The 22,877-nt window shown below is 35.3% G+C and overlaps 1 protein-coding gene across 1 annotated transcript in view; it reads right to left on the bottom strand.

Moving 5' to 3' along the window:
• LOC148312751 (NACHT and WD repeat domain-containing protein 2) overlaps nucleotides 1–22,646 on the bottom strand; it is a 42,547-nt gene extending 19,901 nt beyond the window's left edge. The window contains exons 1-15 of the mRNA XM_088274271.1: nucleotides 22,446–22,646; nucleotides 21,363–21,451; nucleotides 17,113–17,258; nucleotides 16,774–16,948; nucleotides 12,955–13,099; nucleotides 11,717–11,942; nucleotides 10,941–11,139; nucleotides 10,166–10,408; nucleotides 9,241–9,441; nucleotides 8,025–8,164; nucleotides 7,083–7,293; nucleotides 4,585–4,754; nucleotides 3,629–3,792; nucleotides 2,453–2,616; nucleotides 274–446 (exon numbers count right to left, since the gene is read on the bottom strand). Coding sequence (XP_088130397.1) covers nucleotides 274–446; nucleotides 2,453–2,616; nucleotides 3,629–3,792; nucleotides 4,585–4,754; nucleotides 7,083–7,293; nucleotides 8,025–8,164; nucleotides 9,241–9,441; nucleotides 10,166–10,408; nucleotides 10,941–11,139; nucleotides 11,717–11,942; nucleotides 12,955–13,099; nucleotides 16,774–16,948; nucleotides 17,113–17,258; nucleotides 21,363–21,451; nucleotides 22,446–22,548 — 2,549 coding nt within the window. The 5' untranslated portion in view covers nucleotides 22,549–22,646. The remainder of the gene's footprint in view (nucleotides 1–273; nucleotides 447–2,452; nucleotides 2,617–3,628; nucleotides 3,793–4,584; nucleotides 4,755–7,082; nucleotides 7,294–8,024; nucleotides 8,165–9,240; nucleotides 9,442–10,165; nucleotides 10,409–10,940; nucleotides 11,140–11,716; nucleotides 11,943–12,954; nucleotides 13,100–16,773; nucleotides 16,949–17,112; nucleotides 17,259–21,362; nucleotides 21,452–22,445) is intronic.
• Nucleotides 22,647–22,877: the final 231 nt, after the last annotated feature.

Genomic DNA, 22,877 nt, shown 5'->3' with positions numbered 1-22,877 from the left:
ACCAACCTGCCGATGATGCATCATATAAACGCAGTATTATCTTGATCATTAACATGAAGTAAAGGTGATCAGCCCTCCGCTTCAGATACTAGTCCAGGGTAATATTTAATAAATATTAGAGTGAAAAAATCACCTTTATTTATTTGACCCTCCCTGGAAATCGAACCCGGGACCTCCAGTACGGTAGCCAAGCGTGCTGACCAATTACACTACGGAGGCGGACAATCAAATACACTAATACAATGATAATACAATAATATTCATATGGGCTACCTGCAAGCTTCCTTGTTGTCGATATTTTGGCAAGCGTCTTCAAAATCAGCTAGCAGTGCTTGAAGTGGGCAGGACTTGAGTTTTGCATGGAGCCAGTCGTAGTTGAAAAGGACATTGTCGTAGAGATCCTTAAACCGGCGAGAGCGGACCAGATGGAACGGGAGCTCCCCAAACTGAGAACAATCAAAGGAAAAATACCATTTTTAAAAGTTAAACACTTGTATCAGACTACTTTTAATTTCAAACAAAGGAAAAATATCTACAACATTTTGAGTGTGTCCAAATACTTGTTCAAAAAATCTGGATTAACTCCAATTACAGGAGTTACTTTCATATTATTTTTTGACATCTCATCAAAGATGAAGAAGAATATGGAAGTCTGGGCATTTACGGGGCTGACGACCGTCATAGGCTGGTTTAAGTGATCACTTTACACACGTGTAACATTCATCAATTCTACCCATTATTGACAACCACACTACTCAAATTCTTGGAAGTTCTATATTTATATGAATAAGTTCAATATAATGGAATGATAAAAATGAAAATGGTATTTTCTGGCGTTTCTCATGTGTGTGATTATAATCCTTGTATTAAGCTTGTATTAGACCACTTTTAATTTAATTTGGAAGGAGTTTGCCATTTAATTAATATTACAAGACAGAACCCCATAAGATGGACCCCAAGAATTTCACGATGGAGACCTTGGGGAAATAAAAGAGGTATCGAAAGACCCAAAAGAGATGGTCTGATGATATAGTCGCTGTGGGAGGTAGAAACTGGTTGCAAGCAGCAACCGACTGGAGGAAATGAAAAGAAGGAGAAGAGGCTTATATCCATGTATAGAGGTCAGAGGACTTATGAATGAGAAGAAGATGAAAATTAGCTCACAAATTTAGTTTTATTTCACACGACTAGTTTCAGTCCTGTTTTTTTTGTTATTCATTATTGTAAAAGTTTTTATGTTAAATTTCTAAATAAATAAAATAAAAAAGAATTGCCCATTTAAAAAAAATTATAATAATAAAGAAAAATGTTTTAGGTAAACTGACAAAAAACGTTAACTCGAAAATATGCAATTTTAACTTAATGATGCATATAATAAAGCTTTCAACACTTTATAAACTGAAAAAATGCACTAAATAGTTTGAAATGTCATATATCGCTCACTCCTTTCAAGAACGTCATAAATCAAAAAACTTGTTTTTTCAGGAGAACGTTTTTAAAGTTTGAAAATATAATGCAATGTATTAAATATAAATATCAAGCCACTTATTGAACTTTTTACTGTGCAACAGATCATTTTAGGTAAAACCTGAAGGTTATTTCTCCATTTGAAAAATATTTAGTATGTTTAAAAAAAAAATTAAACAATTCCTTTTCCTCAAAATGCAAAAACAACAAGTTCTGCCCTGTGGCGGGTAAATATTAAGTTAAAAATATGCCTCTTTTGCTGGGATATAGTACATTTTCTGGACATTCCGAAAACATGCACAACTGGAAATTGACAATTTTTTATTTATGACGTTCTTGAAAGGAGTGAGCGATATGTGGTTTTTAAAGTAAATTCAACTTTAATATTAATAGCGGGTATTTTAATCAGGGTTTAAATCACAGGGATTATTCAAACAGGGATTGTAGAGTTTTTTAATTATCTTTTTATTTATTGAACGGCTAGTGTCTTTAACACAATACATATATACAATATCTAAAATAAAAATATACTAATATAATAAAACCCTTATCCGCACCTCAATGGTGCATAGGGCACTGTGTCTTATAAACGCAGTGTTATCATGATCGTTTTACACATGAAGGAAAAACATCAGCCTTCCGCTTCAGGTACAAGTCCATGGTAATATTAAATAAATATTACAGTGAAAAAATTACTTATAAAATATTATACACTAATAGAGAAACAAAAAGTCTGGAACATAAAATAATAAAATAACAAATAGTAAGCACTGGTAAATACACGTCTCCTTCACACACCATCAGCGAGCAGCGTGAGAGAGTGAAACACAACGTTTCACATTATCCATTATAACATGGAGAAGAAATGCTGAGAAAGCACAGATTTCAAGGTGCAGTTTTGTTTCTTTTTTGCCAGTATACTCACGATATAATACACCAATTTTCGACATAAAATCTTATGATAATACAAGATAAAATGGCAAACCTTCCTGAGGTTGTATCTCGACGCAGAGCCATCAGCCGACACAAAAGCTAAGGGCTGAAGAGGCACTTTTCTGTCAGCAACCCCCTCCTTGTCTGTCAAGTTGAATCTGTGCCTTTGTATCTCAGTGTACTTGAAGGGTTTGGGAACTCCGCCTCCCCATATACCTAGACGACAAAAATCAACAATAGTTAGTTGTACATATTGAAAGCTGTCCCACCGCATTCCCAGATCTGATACAGAAGCATCTAGGCTTCCTGACAGACCTTCTAGATGTATATCTAACAATAGTTAGTTGTACATATTGAAAGCTGTCCCACCGCATTCCCAGATCTGATACAGAAGCATCTAGGCTTCCTGACAGACCTTCTAGATGTATATCTAACAATAGTTAGTTGTACATATTGAAAGCTGTCCCACCGCATTCCCAGATCTGATACAGAAGCATCTAGGCTTCCTGACAGACCTTCTAGATGTATATCTAACAATAGTTAGTTGTACATATTGAAAGCTGTCCCACCGCATGCCCAGATCTGATACAGAAGCATCTAGGCTTCCTGACAGACCTTCTAGATGTATATCTAACAATAGTTAGTTGTACATATTGAAAGCTGTCCCACCGCATGCCCAGATCTGATACAGAAGCATCTAGGCTTCCTGACAGACCTTCTCTTGCATAACAATTTAAAAAATATCGAGTCAGAGATACCTATTTCAATTTGATACCTATTTCTAATAATGAGCTACTTAGGCTCACAGAAATAGTATGAAGTTGAAGTATTTTTGAAAACAATAAAAACACAAATAATTATCTGTTTATTAAAAGTAATAATAAAAATTGCGAAATTTATAAAAAAAAACTTGAAACTAAATTGTATTGTGATTTTACTGTGAATTTACATTGAAAAGCTTTCAATATCCCTGTCACTGTCAATCTAAATAAATACAAGTTTGTAAAACCACCACCAAATTTACTAGAAGTGCCCTAATGTAGACAGTCAAAGGGATTAGTAGTTAGTTTGTTCAGTTCGTCAGCTAGATCCGATTCCAACCTGACGTTGGTGGGTACAACCCCAACCAGCACAGCAGACAGACACGGAACAGTGCAAAGATTAGTACTGTTCGATTCGACAAACGTACTACCGAGCTACGCATCGTGTAGGATGTTGAAGGACTCACCTAAGTAGTAATCAGCTATGCTGGAGTGGAAGTACATGGCCATGTTCATATTCTTGAAGTATCTTTCCCTAGCTGCATCTCGGAACTGCCGATGGTACCAGCTCATGACACTAACACCATCTGCTTCTCTCTCTGACAGATAGTTTGGGAGATCATTCCGTATCCTGAAAAGATGCGCTTTTGTTTAGTTTATATTTGTTGGGTAGTGTACAGCATCACATGATCCAGTGTTAACATTTTGAGTGTGTCAAAATACTTGTTCAAAAAATCTGGATTATCTCCACAGGAGCCACATTCATGTAATTTTTTGACATCTCATCAAAAATGAAGAAGAATATAGTAGTCTGGACATTTACGGGGCTGACGACCATAATAGGCTGGTTTAAGTGATCACTTTACACACGTGTAACATTCACCAATTCTACCCATTATTGACAACCACACTACTCAACTGACGGTTGTCAGCCCCGTAAATGCCCAGACTTTCATATTCTTTTTCATCTTTGATGAGATGTCAAAAAATAATATACAGTGTTAAGATCAAGAAAAGTTCTTTGGGTTGGTATGTGTAGCGAATGGATAACAAGAGAATGACTAAGAATGTATAATATATTTGGCAAAAGTGAACGAGAGAACAATAAGAACAGTTAAAAAACAGTTTGCATGACCAGATCCATCAGCATCTATAAAATCTGGTGAAGTCAAAAGTCTACGTAATTCGAGAGAAAGTATGACTAGATGTATGGACGAGAAGGAAGCAATTCTTGCAGGGTAAAACAGCATGATGGTATCAGTAGTAATAGTAGTCTCACCCATATTTTTTTTTATATTAAAAGCATTGTTCACTTTGTGTAATACAACTTACTATTTTTTAAGTGATATTACACCAAGTGAACGATGAATGATAAGGAGAGTGTTGTAGTAGTAATAGTTATATTTTGAAAGGTTGGTATGACCTGGTCCACAGTAGAGGCGGAATCCTCCTTGTAGGGGGAAGATGGTACTGGTATACATCGTCCAGGACCTTGTCGTCGAGGGAGATGAGGTCTTCCAGCTCGCTTTCCGACAGACCGCTCCTGGCTGCTGTGATGTACGCCAGCGCGTGGAACACCAAGATGCGACCGTGCTGGAAATGCGACATGAGCCATTATCAACACCACTGGTCGTCTTTCTTCATTACTCTACTTTAAACCTCTTCATTGTCACTCCTTTCATTCAACAACCCATCTTTCTTGAGTACTCACACCTTAAGCAAATGGTGAACGTAACAACGTTGATAATAAATAAAGACATTTATTTGAGCACAAACATTCTACCTTTTGACATTCTACCAACTTATGAGATTACAAATACAATGGTTGAAATAATGTTTAAAACGACTCACAGCCACCATACCGATTTTTAACAAAGAAATTCATAATCATAATACATGAGGACATAACAAAGTATCTGTGGAGCCGATAAACACTACTAAATTTGGAGTAAGGTCCTTAAAATATATTGCCTTTTTCAAAATTAACCAGCTGCCTGACATATATAAAATAGAAACCATTCGGGGATCCAAAGTAAATGATCTGAAAAAGTACTTTATGGAAAGATATATATTATATGTAGTGTTTAGTCATATTTTCTTTTTTTTTGCCTTATTTATTTTTTTATTTTATTTTTTTTCTTTATTTAAAATTCTTTTGCATTACATAAATTCAAAAACAAAAAATATTTATAAAAAATAAAAATAAATACAAAAAAAGATCTAACAAAGGCATGGCCTGTGTGTGGGTATACAAAATAAATAGTCATAGTACAGGGTATAAGGGTATAGGTTTCTAAGTATAATTAGTTAATACAAAATACAAAAAACTTAAATTAAATACAAAAAAAATAAAAATAAAAATACTTGACTCTCAGTGAGCAATTTTTTATTTTATTTTTTTTTAATTAAAACTTAAACATAAAAAAGATGACAAAGTAAAAAAGTAAAAAGCTAGCGATCATGTGCTAAATGAAAAAGGAACTTAAATCTGTCTCTTTTATAAATAATCTAAGCAAATGTTTAAATTTACACGAACCTAGGGAATTGACATCCAACAAATAGTCTTTGTGGAATAAGTTGAACAGTTTTGGAGCTATGAAAAATGAGTGTCTTTGCGCAAGTCTGGATTTACAAAAAGGGATTTCTAATAAATTATTAATTCGTTGGCTAGATCTATTATTATTTTTAGGAAATAAATGTTGGCGCAAATAAACATATTTTAGACACTGTTGGCAATAGATTTCTCGTAGCTCCAAAAGTTCGGCTTCCTGAAATAATTGGTTGGAAGGAAAAGTAGAATTTTTTTAAGCATGATTTTAATAATAAGTTTTTGGACTGTTTCTAAAGGCTTTAAATGAATATTGAATAATTATGTTTTATTATATTTTCTCATTTGTTATATTTTCTCATTTGTTTATTTTAAATATGCTTCTTACCTTATATTTCTCTCATTTATTTCTTTTGAATATGTTTCTAATGCCTACTTATTATACCTGTTTATTGTTTTTATATTTTGCCATGTATTAGAAGAAGAAGAAGAAAGAAATACTAATTAAGTGCAATTTTTACAAAAATATCATAGTGAAAATCAGTTATATTTATTGTGAACTCCCTGGGAATCGAACCCGGGATCTCCAGCATGGTAACAAATATGCTGACAACTGCACTAAAGATGTGGTTGTAACTATATCCAATATTAAGACCAGAACCCTTCCCAAGTTAAGTTTTGAAAAGTTGGATTGAAAGCTCACCCAACCGCATTCCCAGATCTGATACAGAAGCATCTAGGCCTTCTGACAGACCTTTCATGCAAAGCAATTTTTTATGAACTAAGTTTTGGAAATTAAAGAAAAATTGATACTAAATTGTTTTGTTGGGTAATATATCCAAAATTAAACACGGTTTATTTGGTTGAATTCTACATTTATTTATGTATATTTTAATACGTGACGCGTTTCGTCTTCTTAGGACATTATCAAACACTCAGAGTGTTTGATAATGTCCTAAGAAGACGAAACGCGTCACATATTAAAATATTAAATACATAAATAAATGTAGAATTCAACCAAATAAACTGTGTTTAATTTTGGATATATTACCCAACAATTCAATATGGAACTCTACCAACTGTCTGCAGTTACAATAAACATACTAAATTGTTTCCCATTCACATTTAATACATAGCGTTCAATATCCCTGTCACTGCTAATCTAAATAATTATAAGTTTGTAAAACCACCACCAAGTTTCAAGAAGTGCCCCAATGTAGGCAGTGGAAGAAATCAGTAGTTAGTTGGTTCAGTTGGTCATTTAGATCCGATTCTAACTCGACGTTGGCCGTTACACAGACATCTCCACAACCCCGACCAGCACAGCAGACAGACGTGGAACAGAACTTTCGCCCATCCAAGTTTTATCTCACCTGTTTTTCAATTCTCTCGAACAGCATCATGATAGAATCCATGACGGTGGCTGCCAACTTGGTCTCCTGCGGCCTGGTGTAACTCCTCCATCTGCAGACCTCGGCGAACACTAACTTGACGAAGATGGGCAATGAGCAAGACCCGATGGCATTCGACACCAGTCGCCATTGGAAGTTGTTGAGATCACGACACGCGGTTTTCATCCACATTCTGCCAATCAAATACAATGTCAGAAACGGAAAAATTATCCTGAAAACACGAGAAGCAAAAATATCAAAAAACCTCAATAAAAATAAATGAAAACTTCCAAGTGGGGAAAGCCAGACTTGTGAACAAGGATTCGGATTTGGGTGGAATCGTGTTTTCCAGTATGTAAAATAAAAATGTAATTATATAATTAAAATGTAACATTGTTTTAAAATATTATTTTTTAACATCTCATCAAAGATGAAGAAGAATATGGAAGTCTGGGCATTTACGGGGCTGACGACCGTCATCGGCTGGTTTAAGTGATCACTTTACACACGTGTAACATTCACCAATTCTACCCATTATTGACAACCACACTACTCAAATTCTTGGAAGTTCTATATATGAACCAATTTAGAAACCTTGTTCTTGAATCACTAGAACTTCACTAGAGACATCTATTAGTGGGATGTTTTAAAATCACTATAAATATTTTATTATAACTTAATTGTAATGTCTTCCGGTTTCGAAGCTAATTGCTTCTTTATCAAGACTGATTAATTCATAATATTAAACAATATTCATAATATTTTGACGTTTAGGGAAAGAAGGACCTGGGGGTCTGCGTCCTTTACGTGTGATACGTGGAAGTCTGTCTTCTGACATTCTGTTTATATGTTCATTCCAGTATCCCCTTCGTTGTGCTAATGATACAAATTAAATGAATGATAACAATCATGTTGACCTCTTACTTCATGACCTGCATGGCCAAGTCTTCTCCCAGGGCGCTGACTTCTATGAAGTTGTTGTCGTTGTCGATCATCCTTCTCAGCAGATTGTACTCTCGAGAGACCACCGGGTTGGACTCTTCACAAGCGCATGTCACCAGTACCTGTCATTTATTCAATCATCAAAACACGTGTGGATGTTTTTGGAAGTAGCCATGATCAGGTACTCTGAGTCACGAGTAGTAGAAGATGCATATCGCTCTCTCCTTTCAACAACATCATATATAACAAAAAAACTTGATTTTTCAGCTGATCGTTTTTAAAGTTTAAAAATATAATAAAATGTATTCAAAATAAATATCAAGCCACTCATTGAACTTTTTACTGTGCAACAGATCTTTTTAGGTAAGACCTGAATGTTTTTTCTCCATTTGAAAAATATTTAGCATATTTAAAAAAATAATTAATCAAAACCTTTTTTTCAAAATGCAAAAACAATACATTCTGCCCATTAGCGGGTAAATATTATGTTAAAAATATGTCGCTTTTGCTGGGATAAAGTACATTGTCTGGACATTCCGAAAACATGCACAACTGAAAATTGACAATTTTTTATATATGACGTTGTTGAAAGGAGTGAGCGATATATGTTTTTATTTTTTATTTGATGTAATTTCATTAATTGGTTCGGAAGTCACTTTGTGGCCAATGTAGTCATTATTAATTAAATTTTTTCTTAAATTTTATTTATGTCGGTGCGTTCCTAATAATGGATTTTTACACATGGTATTTAATTTAATTCTTTTTCTTCTGTCGTTAGTTAGTGTCGCGGATTCTTAAGTCAGAGTTTCTCGGTTCAAACCCACTCTACCACAATTTGATACCTATTTCTAATAATAAAAATACTGATTTTTTGTATATATGTACTATATATGTATGTATGTATGGTACTCATTACGAAAAATTTGTGTTAATTATAAAAAACATAAATATTTCTCTTTTATTTTAGAACAAAACAAAAAGTTATATGGAACGCATTGTAACGCGTGTCTCAATAAATTTCAAGAAATTGTGGCATTTACCAAGTAAAATTTAGATTAAAAATTAACTAAAAACATTATTACATTTAAACATTAGTATTTCCTCATTCCTCACAAAGTCACACCATTGCACCCCAGAAATTCTAAGAGCTACCGTGGTCAGTAGTGGACGTCTTGCTGACGTATGGACTAATGGATACCTTGCAGTAAGGAGGAAGCCTGGTGGGCAGCCAGGACACCTTGCTGGAGTCCTGAGCTCCCGTGAGCTGGTCCACGGAGTCCAGGAACAGCAGCAAAGGCTGTTCTTGGGTAGCACAGCACAGCAACTGCTTGAAGTGCGCCGTGAGGGGCACCAGGTCGTCTGGGATATTCTCGAATGTCATTGAAAAATTGTACGATATCTGGAATAGAAATGTGTTACACTTTACCAAAAACTGTCTGCAAGCAGCAACTAACTAGAAACTAAAAGGAAAGAAGGGGATTAGGCCTATATCCAGCGTTAGAGACCAGTGAGCTAATGAAAAAGAAGAAGAAGACATTTTACCATAAATTTATATTGTTGACAAAAATTATCAAAGGAAAGAACGGTAAAACAAATTTATGAAGAGAATGTAATTCAAGGAAAAAGGAGCAAAGAAAAACCGAGAAAAACTTGGCATGATCTCTCCCTTATTCATACCCGTACCGTTTACGGCAGTACGATGCAATGCGTAGGGCACTGCATCGTACTGCCGCAATGTTATATTGATCGTTACCTACATGAAGGCAAGGTGATCACTTCTGCGCTACAGGGACCAGTCCAGGGTAATATTTAATGTATATTAGAGTATAAAATCACTAATATTTGCTTTCACCCACCCCTGGGAATCGAACCCGGGACCTCCAGTACGGTAGCTAAACACGCTAACCATTACACCACGAAGGTGGACGAAATAATGATCAGGTAATGTCAAATACTTGAAAGCGGTCAGGTCAAGAGTTGAAATAATCGGCGGGTATGTTTGAGGAGATGCATGAATTTGGAAAAGGCGAAGAATGTTTGCAAAGACATAGTGTTGTGGCGTTCCATTCTCTCTGCCTACCTCTTCGGAGAAGCGGCGTGATGTTTAGTTAGTTAGTTCATACCTGTTGACAGATCGAGATAAGCGTAGGAGTCAAGGCGCTCGAGTCTGGAGTGGTTCCTAGAAACCTGATGATGCTGACTGGTCGCCGTCCGAAGAACCAATCCTCAGCAGAAAGCGCGGCACTTTTGGCCAAGAGACTAGTCTTTCCGCATCCTCCCTCCCCATAGAAAACCAGGGGCTGGTAGGATGGTCCAAGCATATAGTCTTTGATCTGTTGAAGAGTTGCCTCTCTCCCATAAAACACCTGTAAAAAAGAACTGGTGCTAGAAACGTTCCCTGTGGGATACCCTTAGGTTTTCTAACTGATCAGTTAAAATGATCATTTTGATTTGATTTTATCAATTTAATGCAGTGCCTTATGCACCATGGGTGCAAATAAGAGTCAGTAATAGTCAGAGGTAAGCAGTTATTGGAGTACTTTACTCAAAAGTTATAGTATTGTATATAAAACAGGTCTGGTTCAAAATTTTACAACGATTTTTTTCAAAGTATAATTACGTCCGATCAATCTTGTTGGATTATCTTAGAAACTCCTTCGAGAACAATTGATTTCTTGAGATATTTCTTCATATTTAATAATCAATTTCAGCAACAAAATCCATCACATTCAATGAAAGTACTATAAAGCAAAAAAAATAACAAATACCACCGCAAAGGGGTAACTGAAAAAACAGCAGATAGAGTTGCTCTTGCTTCAAGTGCTTTGCAATACTAACAAAGATGACGGAATAACAAATCAATGGACCTGGATTGATTACTTGAAGATGTTGTAATACCTTGACAGAATTGTTACAAGCGTGGAGATGTTGCAACAACTCCGTGACTATCTGTCCTTGGGCACTTCCATCTTCTCTCCTCATGGCTCTGTCCACCAGCTTGACAATGCTCCTGTAGAAGTGGGCTATGAAGTGGTTCAAGTACTCCCCGTGAGTGTCAGGATCCAAACCTTCTCGACCAATCCATTCAACAGTATACCTGAAATTGTGATGAAATATCTAGAATATATTATATACCACTTAATTGAACCTAATTCAAAAACATGATAAATATACAACATTTTGAGTGTGTCCAAATACTTGTTCACAAAATCTGGATTATTTCCAATTACAAGAGTTATTTTCATATACAATATTAACATGGTAAATAGATTATTCTTCATATTATTTTTTACATCTCATCAAAGATGAAGAAGAATATAAAAATCTGGACACTTACGGGGCTGACGACCGTCACAGGCTGGTTTAAGTGATCAATTTACACACGTGTAACATTCACCAATTCTACCCATTATTGACAACCACACTACTCAAATTCTTGGAAGTTCTATATATATGAACCAATTTAGAAACCTTGTTCTTGAATCACTAGAACTTCACTAGAACCAGCTTATGACAGTCGTCAGCCCCGTAAATGCCCAGACTTCCATATTCTTCTTCATCTTTGATGAGATGTAAAAAAATAATATGAAAATAACTCCTGAAATTGGAGATAATCCAGATTTTGTGAACAAGTATTTGGACACACTCAAAATGTTGATTATTCTTCGACTTACTTCTGCATGTTGGTGGTCTCAATCTTCGCTGGGAGCCTCTCATCCCTCAGATTAGCGAGGAGTTTAGAAGACTCTGTATCCAAACTCCTGTTCAGGATGTCGACGAAGTTCGAAGCCTTCTTCAGGTTCTGCAGATTGATGTTGTTGATATACCTCACGTAGGCCAAGCAGTGGTTTTTTGTGTTCTTCACGTTTAAAACCCCATTGATGACTTCACGTTCAGTAACTGAATCAAGTGACAGAATGGAGTGTTTAAAACATAAATTTATATAAACATTACGCAGAGATATTAATTTAAAATTATTATTTTTAATTTAAATTCTGAATGTGCAGCAAAACTTGTGGGATAGACAAAGTGGATATATCGGATTTTGGTATTCAAAGGGTTAAGAGACCGTATAAGGAAAACGGAAATGGATAAATGTCACGATGTGTGATTATTGGCTAAAAATCACAAGACTATCGGTAGTATTCTTATTGAAATATGTAGAGAACTAAGGGAGATATGAAGGTTTGAACTTAAGATATTTGGATAAAACGAAAAACGTGCGTTCGCATACGTCATCAAATTTCCGTCTTTCCGTTTTATGACGTCATATGGTTTATTGTCTATGGTTTATAGAGCTGTAATAGTAGTAGTGTGGATTGTTTGTTTACCACTACACTGCCATTTGTGTTATACAAATTTGAGGGGAGGCGAGAGTGGGAGGGTGGACCATAGACATCAATAAATAGAGCCACCAATAATTTAGCAATGACACCAACATTAAAATAACTCCATCGTTTCTGTGACGTCATTCATTGCCAACTTACGAAAATAACGTTTTTTCCAGGGCGAATTTTCCAAAAGAAAATGATGAATGAAAATATTGATTATACCGGCAGCTATAAACAATTCACGAGTCTAATACAATCCTTTATAGGTTGAGTATGTTAAATTAGATATTCCCCCCGTCTGACAAAGATCCATTGGGAAAATATGTAGTATATAGGATATAGTCAGACGAGGAAGACAGCGAAGACGATTCTGGAATGCCCATGTCAATAGAATGCAAGAAAATAGACTGGCCCAAATTGCTCTTCAAAAAAACCCAGTCGGAAAAAGACCACCTGGAAGACCTCCGAAGCGATGGTGTGACAGCTGCCAGTGCACGTCACAAGACACGGATAACGAAACAGACGGATGCGAGGATTTATGAGAAGGAAAAAGAAGAAGAAGAGATTGATTTATAAAATACCTGACATAAAGTAGTTGTGCATTGTGTCTCTTTCTATCTTCCCTGCGTTGAACAAGGACAGCGAGGCTTTTCTAAACAGTTTTTGCATTTTGTTCAAGGTGTCCCACCAAACTGCCTGGTCCTCTGCTTGCAGTTTCGGGACTCTCTAAAAGGAACAGTAACATCACGACATAATAATTGGTACAATAAAGTAGAGTAATGGCTTTATTCCTCCAGGCAATCTTCTTTCCATGCTTATGTCGTACCGTCTCATCAAAAACAGTCGCGGATCGTTCATGAACTCAGAACTAGTTCTTAATGATCCGTTCCTACACATAAAAAACACTAACTAACTAACCATCACGCCGCTTCCCCGCAGGGGTAGGCAGAGAGAATAGAACGCCACACCACTCTATCTTTGCAAACATTCTTCGCCTCTTCCAGGTTCATACATCTCCTCATAATACCCGCCGATTATTACGACTCCTAACCTGACCGCTTTCAAGTATTTGGCATACCTGATTGTGCCATTTTTTTCTCGGTCTTCCTCTGTTCCTTTTCCCAATTACATTCGCCTCATAAATTTGTTTTACCGTTCTTTCCTCACTCATTCGTTCTACATGTCCAAACCAACTCAACACACCGTTCTTAATTTTGTCGATAATGCTTATCTCAGCTTTGCATTCCTTCCTTATTTCACTATTCGAACATTTATCATACATCGTTTTGTCGCATATTCTTCTGAGATATCGCATTTCGACTGCATTCAGACTACTTTCATCCTTCTTTTGCCAACTCCATGTTTCACTTCCATACATTTTTAACTTTCTACACATTTATTTAATTATTTGTATTTAATCATACACATAATCATAAATTACAATAATGTGCCTTCATTGTGTTTTCCTGTGCCGAGGGCACATTTTACAATACGTATTCATAAAATTATATTAAAGAAAATCGTTTATGACATGCAACCAAATATGACGTGGTAGACGATTGAATATATTTCAGATTTACCCATTCCTATTATCCATTCTTGAATTGTGTCGCCTAATTTCAAAATCCGCCAGATCCAATTTTATTTTAAGATTTTAAAATAAATGCTCTATCGGAATGCCAATTGTGGGTTTTATTGTTTAAAATATTTATATACTTGAAAACTCTGCCAAAAATACTTAAAAACAGCGTTGTATTTCAAATTCCGCTAAATTCATGAAACTTACCTTCTGATCCATATCGGCCAATCAGAGAGCGGGGATAGGTTAAAAATTAAGATGACGTCATTATCGGTTTGAGTCTCGTGTTTTTTTTAATACTGAAAATTTTAAAATACCAAAAAATGGGATAATTCTCTATTTCACAATATTTTATCTGATGGTAGACAATTCTTTGAAACATAAATGTTACTTGGAGAAAAAACTAACTAACTAACCATCACGCCGCTTCCCCGCAGGGGTAGGCAGAGAGAATAGAGCGCCACAACACTCTGTCCTTGCAAACATTCTTCGCCTCTTCCACGTTCATGCATCTCCTCATACATACCCGCCGATTGTTACGACTCCTAACCTGACCACTTTCAAGTATTTGGCATACCTGATCGTGCCATGTTTTTCTCGGTCTTCCTCTGCTTCTTTATCCGCTAACATTCGCCTCATAAATTTGTTTTACCGTTCTTTCCTCACTCATTCGTTCTACATGTCCAAACCATCTCAACACACCTTTCCAATGTATGGAAGTGAAACTTGGAGTTGGCAAACGAAGGATGAAAGTAGACTGAATGCAGTCGAAATGCGATCTCTCAGAAGAATGTGCGACAAAACGACGTATGATAGATGTGCGAATAGTGAAATAAGGAAGGAATGCAAAGCTGAGATAAGCATTATCGATAAAATTAAGAAAGGTGTGTTGAGATGTTACTTGGAGAATTTAGCATTTTTTTAAAAATCGACTTACATGGATCTGGCGGATTTTGAAAGTAGGCGACATAATTGCTTTTTTATTTAATATTTAATTTGTATTTTTAATGATTGTATATAGTTAAGTTCATTTCACTACACTGCACAGTACACTCCCGATTTTCCGAGGCCGGGTTGACCGAGAAGCGGATTATCGGACACATGAGTCATTGCAGCTGTTTTTTTTACTACAAACTATTTCAAAATATTTCACAATATTACATTTAATGTCGAAATACATGTTGACGGCCGAACTCATTTCGCTCACTCCTTTCAACAACGTCATATATCAAAAAACGTGATTTTTCAGGAGATCGTTTTTAAAGTTTGAAAATATAATAAAATGTATTAAAAATAAATATTAAGCCACTTATTGAACTTACTGCGCAACAGATCTTTTTATGTAAAACCTGAAGGTTTTTTCTCCATTTAAAAAATATTTAGTATATTTAAAAAAATAATAATAATAATAATAATAATAAAACCCTTATCCGCACCCCAATGGTGCATAGGGCACTGCGTCATATAAACGCAGTGTTATCTTGATCGTTTACACATGAAGGAAAGGTGATCAGCCCTCCGCTTCAGGTACCAGTCCAGGGTAATATTGAATAAATATTACAGTGAAAAAATCACTCATATTTATTTTACCCCCCCTGGGAATCGAACCCGGATCCTCCAGAACGGTAGCCGAGTGTGCTGACCATTACACTACGGAGGCGGACGAAAAATGCAAAATAACACTTTCTGCCCTGTAGCTGGTAAATATTAAGTAAAAAATATGCCGCTTTTGCTGGGATATAGTACATTTTCTGTGCTTTCCGAAAATATGCACAACTGAAAATTGACGATTTTTGATATATGACGTTGTTGAAAGGAGTGAGCGATTTTTGTCCGCAGTGATAGAATAATAGTTTCTCATTTATATGTGGTGTTTGTGGCTTTAATTATTTGTGAACTACATACCTCGATAAGTTTATTTTAATTTCCTAGGTTTCATAATATTTGTGATAGAAATTCTCCGGCCTTATAAGTGCGATTCATGTGACGAAAGATCCATTGTTCGGTATGGATAACTCGTGTGGATCTTCTAAATGATCGAACCTTACCAACCTTCAAACCTTCAAATCCAGACAATACTGTGGTATAATACTTAAAAAAAAAAACGTTTTCAAGTGCAAAATATCCATTTTAGGTTAGTTGTGTCTAGTGGTGTCACGCTGTTAACACATGCGTCTTGCAAAGCAAATATATAAATTCATAAGTGCATATAGGACGCAGAAAACCTGATCATATTGTGAACCAGGCAATCGTCATGGATTTTCTAGAGGAAGATCAAAGAATTCATGGATGCTGCAGAAAGATAACGTGATTCGAAGGCATGGCCTAGGTGAATTTGTCCGTGATAGAAGGACCTACGACCTGAGGATGAGGAAAGCTGGCATAACAGTCTACAAAGACGATAAGATAAGATGAAGACAGGGTGAAGATATATGTAGAGGAAAGGCAGTTGAGACGGTATGGGCACATAGAACGCAGAGAACCTGATCATATTGTGAACCAAGGAATCGCCATGGATCTTCCTCGAAAGACATCCAGAGGAAGACGAAAAAAATCATGGATGCTGCAGGAAGATAACATGATTCAAAGGTATGCCTTAGGTGACGTTGTCCATGATAGAAGGACCTACAGCCTAAGGACGAAGAGAGATGACGCTAACAGTTTAGAAAGACGATAAGTTGGGATGGAGCCAGAAAGAAGAAAAAGGTATACATGAGCTCAGTTTTAAATCAATTAGACTGGATTTTTTCACCATCCATCCTTAAAAATCGGGAGTTTACTGTATATATATGTACATAGATATAATTTTAGTACCATTTACCTTGTTGTTAAAATTGACCAGGATGGAAGAGATGGGTTGAAGAACCGATATGGGAGGAACAGCATTGGCGTCCTTCCTGTACCACGTGTCCAACAATATGACGTCAGTTCCTCCAGCAGCCAGCTCATCTCTGAGCATCTGCAGCTCCGAACTCAGCACGTACGTTGGGATAGGCCTAAAAACAGGAAAAAAATCGGAACACATCTTTAAAAACAGCACTCAATTTTTGTCATACAGAATATTATCAAGATCATATAGAAGAGAGACAAAATGATACATCCAAAATCATAAAACATTATTGTTACCTTCGACCATATGATGTGTAAAGGTTTTTCATACCTGTATCCGTATTTTTGGCCCAGGAAAACCACGAAATTGGGTCCCATCGATAATCTTTGACAATTTTCGATCTCCTTCATGCAAAGTTCTGTGGTCATGTGATCATCTGTGGCTTCATCTCTGACTCCCCATCTCATATCCACAACCTGCAAAATACAATATTGGTATTTTTTTATTGAATGCTTATCAGAGTGTTGTGAATCCATTTGCGTGTGTGAAGATGGTAATAGAGTCAAAGTTGTATTGAAACACAGTGAATTTTCTGTTCGTCTGTTACGTGACTCATATAACGAAACTTGCTTCACACAACGGACTGTATTGTGTTTTATCTTGACTCTCGAATGCTCCAAGGTTGCAAGCAGCCAATACATTAATTATTGATGAACACCAAGAAGACCTGACAATTGAAGAGCTCCAAGCACTTATAGTCCAGTAACATGATGAATAACAATGTCTGTACCCGATGGATTCTCCAGTTCTTTGGACACGTTGCACGTGGCAACGAGGATAGCCTGGAACGACTAGTTGAGATCGATAACCTGGAGGGAAAGAGAGGGAGAGGAAGATCCCCACACGATGGACCGATCAAATTAAGACAGCAGCAGGCGCCTCGGTGGTTGGAGCGCTACGTGCAGCCCAGTCAAGGGATAACTGGAGAAGAGCCATTGCTTCTGCAAGGGTCATACCGTGCAAACTTACATAAGGCAGTTGCCAGTTAAATAAAAAAAAGTTTTAAAAAAAGATTGATGATTAATTATTGGTAGAATGGAAATGTTACGCAACGTATATGGGTGATCACTTGAACTAGCCAATAACAGGTTATTTACCCTGCAAATGGACAGACTTGAATATTATTAATAATAAAACCCTTATACGCACCCCAATGGTGCATAGGGCACTGCGTCATATAACGCAGTGTTATCTTGATCGTTTACACATGAAGGAAAGGTGATCAGCCCTTCGATTCAGGTACCAGTCCAGCAATGAGGAATAAGACGGAGAAGAAGAACATGATGAAGCTCAAAAGAAGCTTCATCTGACAATGAGGTGGACCAATCAAATCAATCTCAACTGCTGCCATCAGGACATCCTGGTCCAATTGGAAGTGGTTCAGAAGTTTCCCAACACTGACTGACAGGATCAATCATCTCTACAGCGACATCCTTGCCCTGACGGGCAATGACTTTCTGGACAAAGTGTTGAAGTGTTGAAGTGTTGAAGAAGAGGAAGAAACAGACAACCTTGGAAAGGGTTTTCAAGAAGCCAGCAGCCAAGAAGCAAGGAATGGAACAAAAGGATTTGACCCTGCAAGCCGAGGTACTCTCCAGACTGACTGAAAAAACCGTGAGTATATTTTTATGTTACACTGCCATATTTTATGCTACTGAACGATTTTTTGTATAAATATTTTGTAACATGCATTGCTATAGAAAAACGCGTTTATATAATGAATTTTTCGTACAAAGAACTTGCTTATAGAACGATTTTATGATACTGAACGATTTTTTGTATAAATATGTTGTAACATGTATTGCTATAGAAAAACGCGTTTCATATAATGAATTTTTCGTACAAAGAACTTGCTCCTAGAACGATTTTATGATACTGAAGGATTTTTTGTATAAATATTTTGTAACATGCATTGCTATAGAAAAACGCGTTTCATATAATGATTTTTTCGTACAAAGAACTTGCTCCTAGAACGATTTTATGATACTGAAGAATTTTATGTATAAATATTTTGTAACATGCATTGCTATAGAAAAACGCGTTTCTTATAATGAATTTTTCGTACAAAGAACTGGCTTATAGAACGATTTTATGATACTGAACGATTTTTTGTATAAATATGTTGTAACATGAATTGCTATAGAAAAACAGGTTTCATGTAACGAATTTCTCGTACAAAGAACTTGCTTATAGAACGATTTTATGATACTGAACGATTTTTGTATAAATATTTTATAACATGTATCGCTATAGGAAAACGCGTTTAATATAACGAATTTCTCGTACAAAGAACTTGCTTATAGAACGATTTTATGATACTGAACGATTTTTTGTGTAAATATTTTTTAACATAAATTGCAATAGAAAAACACGTTCAAGTAACGAATTTCTCGTACAAAGAACTTGCTCCTAGAACGAATTACTATACGTCGCTTATACCTTCCTTATTTCTGAATAATCGATTTTTCGATACAAGGTCACTGTGAATACGCGCATAAAGAGCGAAATTGTGAATACCGTATATAATAACGTTATAGTGGTTTAATGTTTTTGAATTGTGGTTTTACATTTTAATTAGCTGAAATAACTTGACCGAATAATCGGACCTACTACGTTATACGGGGGACTATCATTATAGGAAAATAACTGCTGCAAACGTTATAGGAAAAACCTTGTACGAGTATACGTTATAGCGGGGTGTACTGTAATTGTATATACGTGCGTATAGAGCGAAATTATGAATACTCGTATAAAATAACGTTATAGGGGTTCGATGTTTTTGAATTGTGTTTTTACATTTTAACTAGCTGGAATAACTTGACCGAATAATCGGACCTACTGCGGGGGACTATCATTATAGGAAAATAACTGCTGCAAACGTTATAGGGGAAAAACCTTTTATGAGTATACGTTATAGGGGGGTGTACTGTACTTGTATATAAGAATGAAATTGTGTATACGTGCGTATAGAGCGAAATTGTGAATACTCGTACATAATAACGTTATAGGGGGTTTATGTTTTTAAATTGCGTTTTACATTTTAACTGGCTGGAATAGTTGGACCGAATAATCTTGACCCACTCCGGGGGAGTATCATTATAGGAAAATTACTGCTGCAAACGTTATAGGGGAAACCCTTATATGATTATACGTTATAAGGGGGTTCATTGTACTCGTATGAATTTGAAAAGAATGAAATTGTGTGGACGTGCCTATAGATCGGATTTGTTTATACTCGTATTTACTAATAAAATTGTGAAATTTTGACCGCGCTTGTAGGAGTGAAATTATGAATACGATCAATGTTACGGATAAAATATTTTTTTATTTTTTTTATTATTTTTTTTATAATACAATACAGGGTTACTGGTAACTCGGTGTGTTCCCGGCAGGACGAGGTAGGGTACGCGAATGCAAGAAATTTAAGTACTGTAGAACGGGGCTACTTGAACTTTGATGTGTTACTTGAGCCCAGTACAAAAAAGAGATTTAAATCTGTATTTGGTCTACAATAATGAACGTATCGTGACAATAAGTGTCACCTGTCAGGGAAACAATGAATCATGTCAATACGTTCATTATTGTAGACCAAATACAGATTATTTTTTGTACTGGGCTCAAGTAACACACCAAAGTTTTATGAAACATACCCATTTTTGGGCGTTAGTGCAGGATAAAAAAAATGGCCGATTGAATGCCATACATATATTTTATTTATCGGTAGGTGACCTAACCTTAAAAAGCAAAAAAAATATTAATAAGGAATAACATATTTAAAAAAAACTGTTATAAATTTACTACTGTGACTAATAGAATGATTAAAGAAAACACTTCGTTTTTTACCACTTGAGTTTTATTATAGACTACATGTTTCAGAAGTTAAACTTCCATAATTCAGGTCTGTATAATAACAGATATAGTTATTATACAGACCTGAATGATGGAAGATTAACTTCTGAAACATGTAGTCTATAATAAAACTCAAGTGGTAAAAAACAAAGTGTTTTCTTAAATTATTGTAAGTTATAACATATTAAAAAAAAAACAGTTATAAATTTACTACTGTGACTAATAGAGTTTTTCATTTTAATAATATTTTTTTACGTTACTTGCCAAAAAAATTCATACAGTTTTAAAAACACTATGACATTTTTTAAAATAAACACTTGAATATACCACTTTAATGAGTTTTATTTATATATACGACTAGTTTCGAAAACTTAATTTACTGAACTTAACTTAGTTTTAATTTTTGCCAGAAGATGAAAACATCTGTAAGTTTTCGAAACCCTATGTTTAAATAAAACTCATTAAAGTGGTATATTCAAGTATTTAATTTTTTTTTAATAATTAATTTTTTATTCCACAGCTGAATCAATAAATAATATACTATGACATTAAACGTCCAAATTACTTCCTCGTTTTATAAGCTTTCCAAAAAGATATAAAACCTTTATTTTTTATTAGAAAAACAGATTAAAAATTAATTTCAAATAGCGGAGAATTTGCTGAAATTTTACCTGAAACTCCAGACCATGTTTTTCTCTGCAATAGTCTTTGATTCTTGGGTAGCATTTTGCCATCAATGTATTTCTTTCCATAGTAGTATCTGTTAAAAAAAATATGGGTGAAATAATGATACATATACCTCACCCCTTTCGACAACGTCATATATCAAAAATCGTCAATTTTCAGTTGTGCATGTTTTCGGCATACCCAGAAAATGTACTATATCCCGGAAAAACGGGATATTTTAGCTTAGTATTTACCCGCTACAGGGCAGAAAGTGTTGTTTTTGCATTTTGAAGAAATGGTATTGTTTAATTATTTTTTTAAATGTACTAAACATTTTTCAAATGGAGAAAAAACATTCAGGTTTTACCTAAAAAAATCTGTTGCAGTAAAAAGTACAATAAGTGGCTTTATACTTATTTTTAATAGATTTTATTATATTTTTTAACTTTAAAAACAATCTCCTGAAAATACTTTTTTTTTAATAAATGACGTTGTTGAAAAGAGTGAGCGATATGCGTTCTCCGTCGTGACCACATTCTTCCATAATACGGTAATCTCATTTTCACAGTACGGACACTTTTCACAGTACGGACCTGGTTCATATGCATTTCAAAGTGTGAAAGGGAGACAACTGCGCTGAAATTTTGGCATTATTGCCAAAAAAAACATTTTTCAAATGTGCGAAATAGCGAATTGTGCGAAAGTCGAATGTGCGAAAGATGAGGTCCACCTGTACATATATAAAATGGTTGGTCGCGTATTGCGTATTTCTAGCTCCTGTTATATTTGACAATGGATCTTTGTCTGTATCTAATGTAACATACTCAACCTATAAAGGGTTGTATTAGACTCGTGAAGTGTTTATAACAGCCGATATAATCAATATTTTCATTCATCTTTTTATTTAGGAAAATTCGCCTTCGAAAAAACGTTACTTTCGTAAGTTGGCAATGAATGACGTCACAGAAACGATGGAGTTATTTTAATGTTGGTGTCATTGCTAAATTATTGGCGGCTCTATTTATTGATGTCTATGGTCCACCCTCCCACTCTTATACTTATTGTAAAATAATAAAAATCAGACTTACCTGTGAATGTCGAACTGGTGAATATCCTGACGATTTTTGAACTAACTGGAGGCAAGGACTTCAAGGATCCTGCAAAGATCTGGTCAATCGTCCTGTCGTCCATATTGACAGTCTAAAAGAGCCTTCCTCTTCCTCTAAATTTTAAAACATCTGCGTTTACCCGGCTATTCGGGTACAATAACCATTTTCTTCCCAAAATACCTGGCAATTGATCATAATTTTAATATATGTATTAATTTTTAAATAAAACACAGATTTTTTGAGTCTACTAAGTTGTATTTTATTGAAAAACGCATCAAAATTAATATTGTGACAATTCGCTCACTACTTTCAAGAACGTCATAAATCAAAAAAACTTAATTTTTCAGGAGAACGTTTTAAAAGTTTAAAAATATAATATTGTACAATATTAAAAATAAATATCAAGCCACT

The sequence above is a fragment of the Brachycentrus maculatus genome, unplaced genomic scaffold (genome assembly GCF_059751285.1).
Source record: "Brachycentrus maculatus isolate JH-2025_06_01 unplaced genomic scaffold, ASM5975128v1 h1tg000033l, whole genome shotgun sequence".
In the NCBI taxonomy this organism is placed as follows: Eukaryota; Metazoa; Arthropoda; class Insecta; order Trichoptera; family Brachycentridae; genus Brachycentrus; species Brachycentrus maculatus.
The sequence above is the reverse complement of the archived record's forward strand: the minus strand, read 5'-3'. Positions and strand labels throughout refer to the sequence as shown.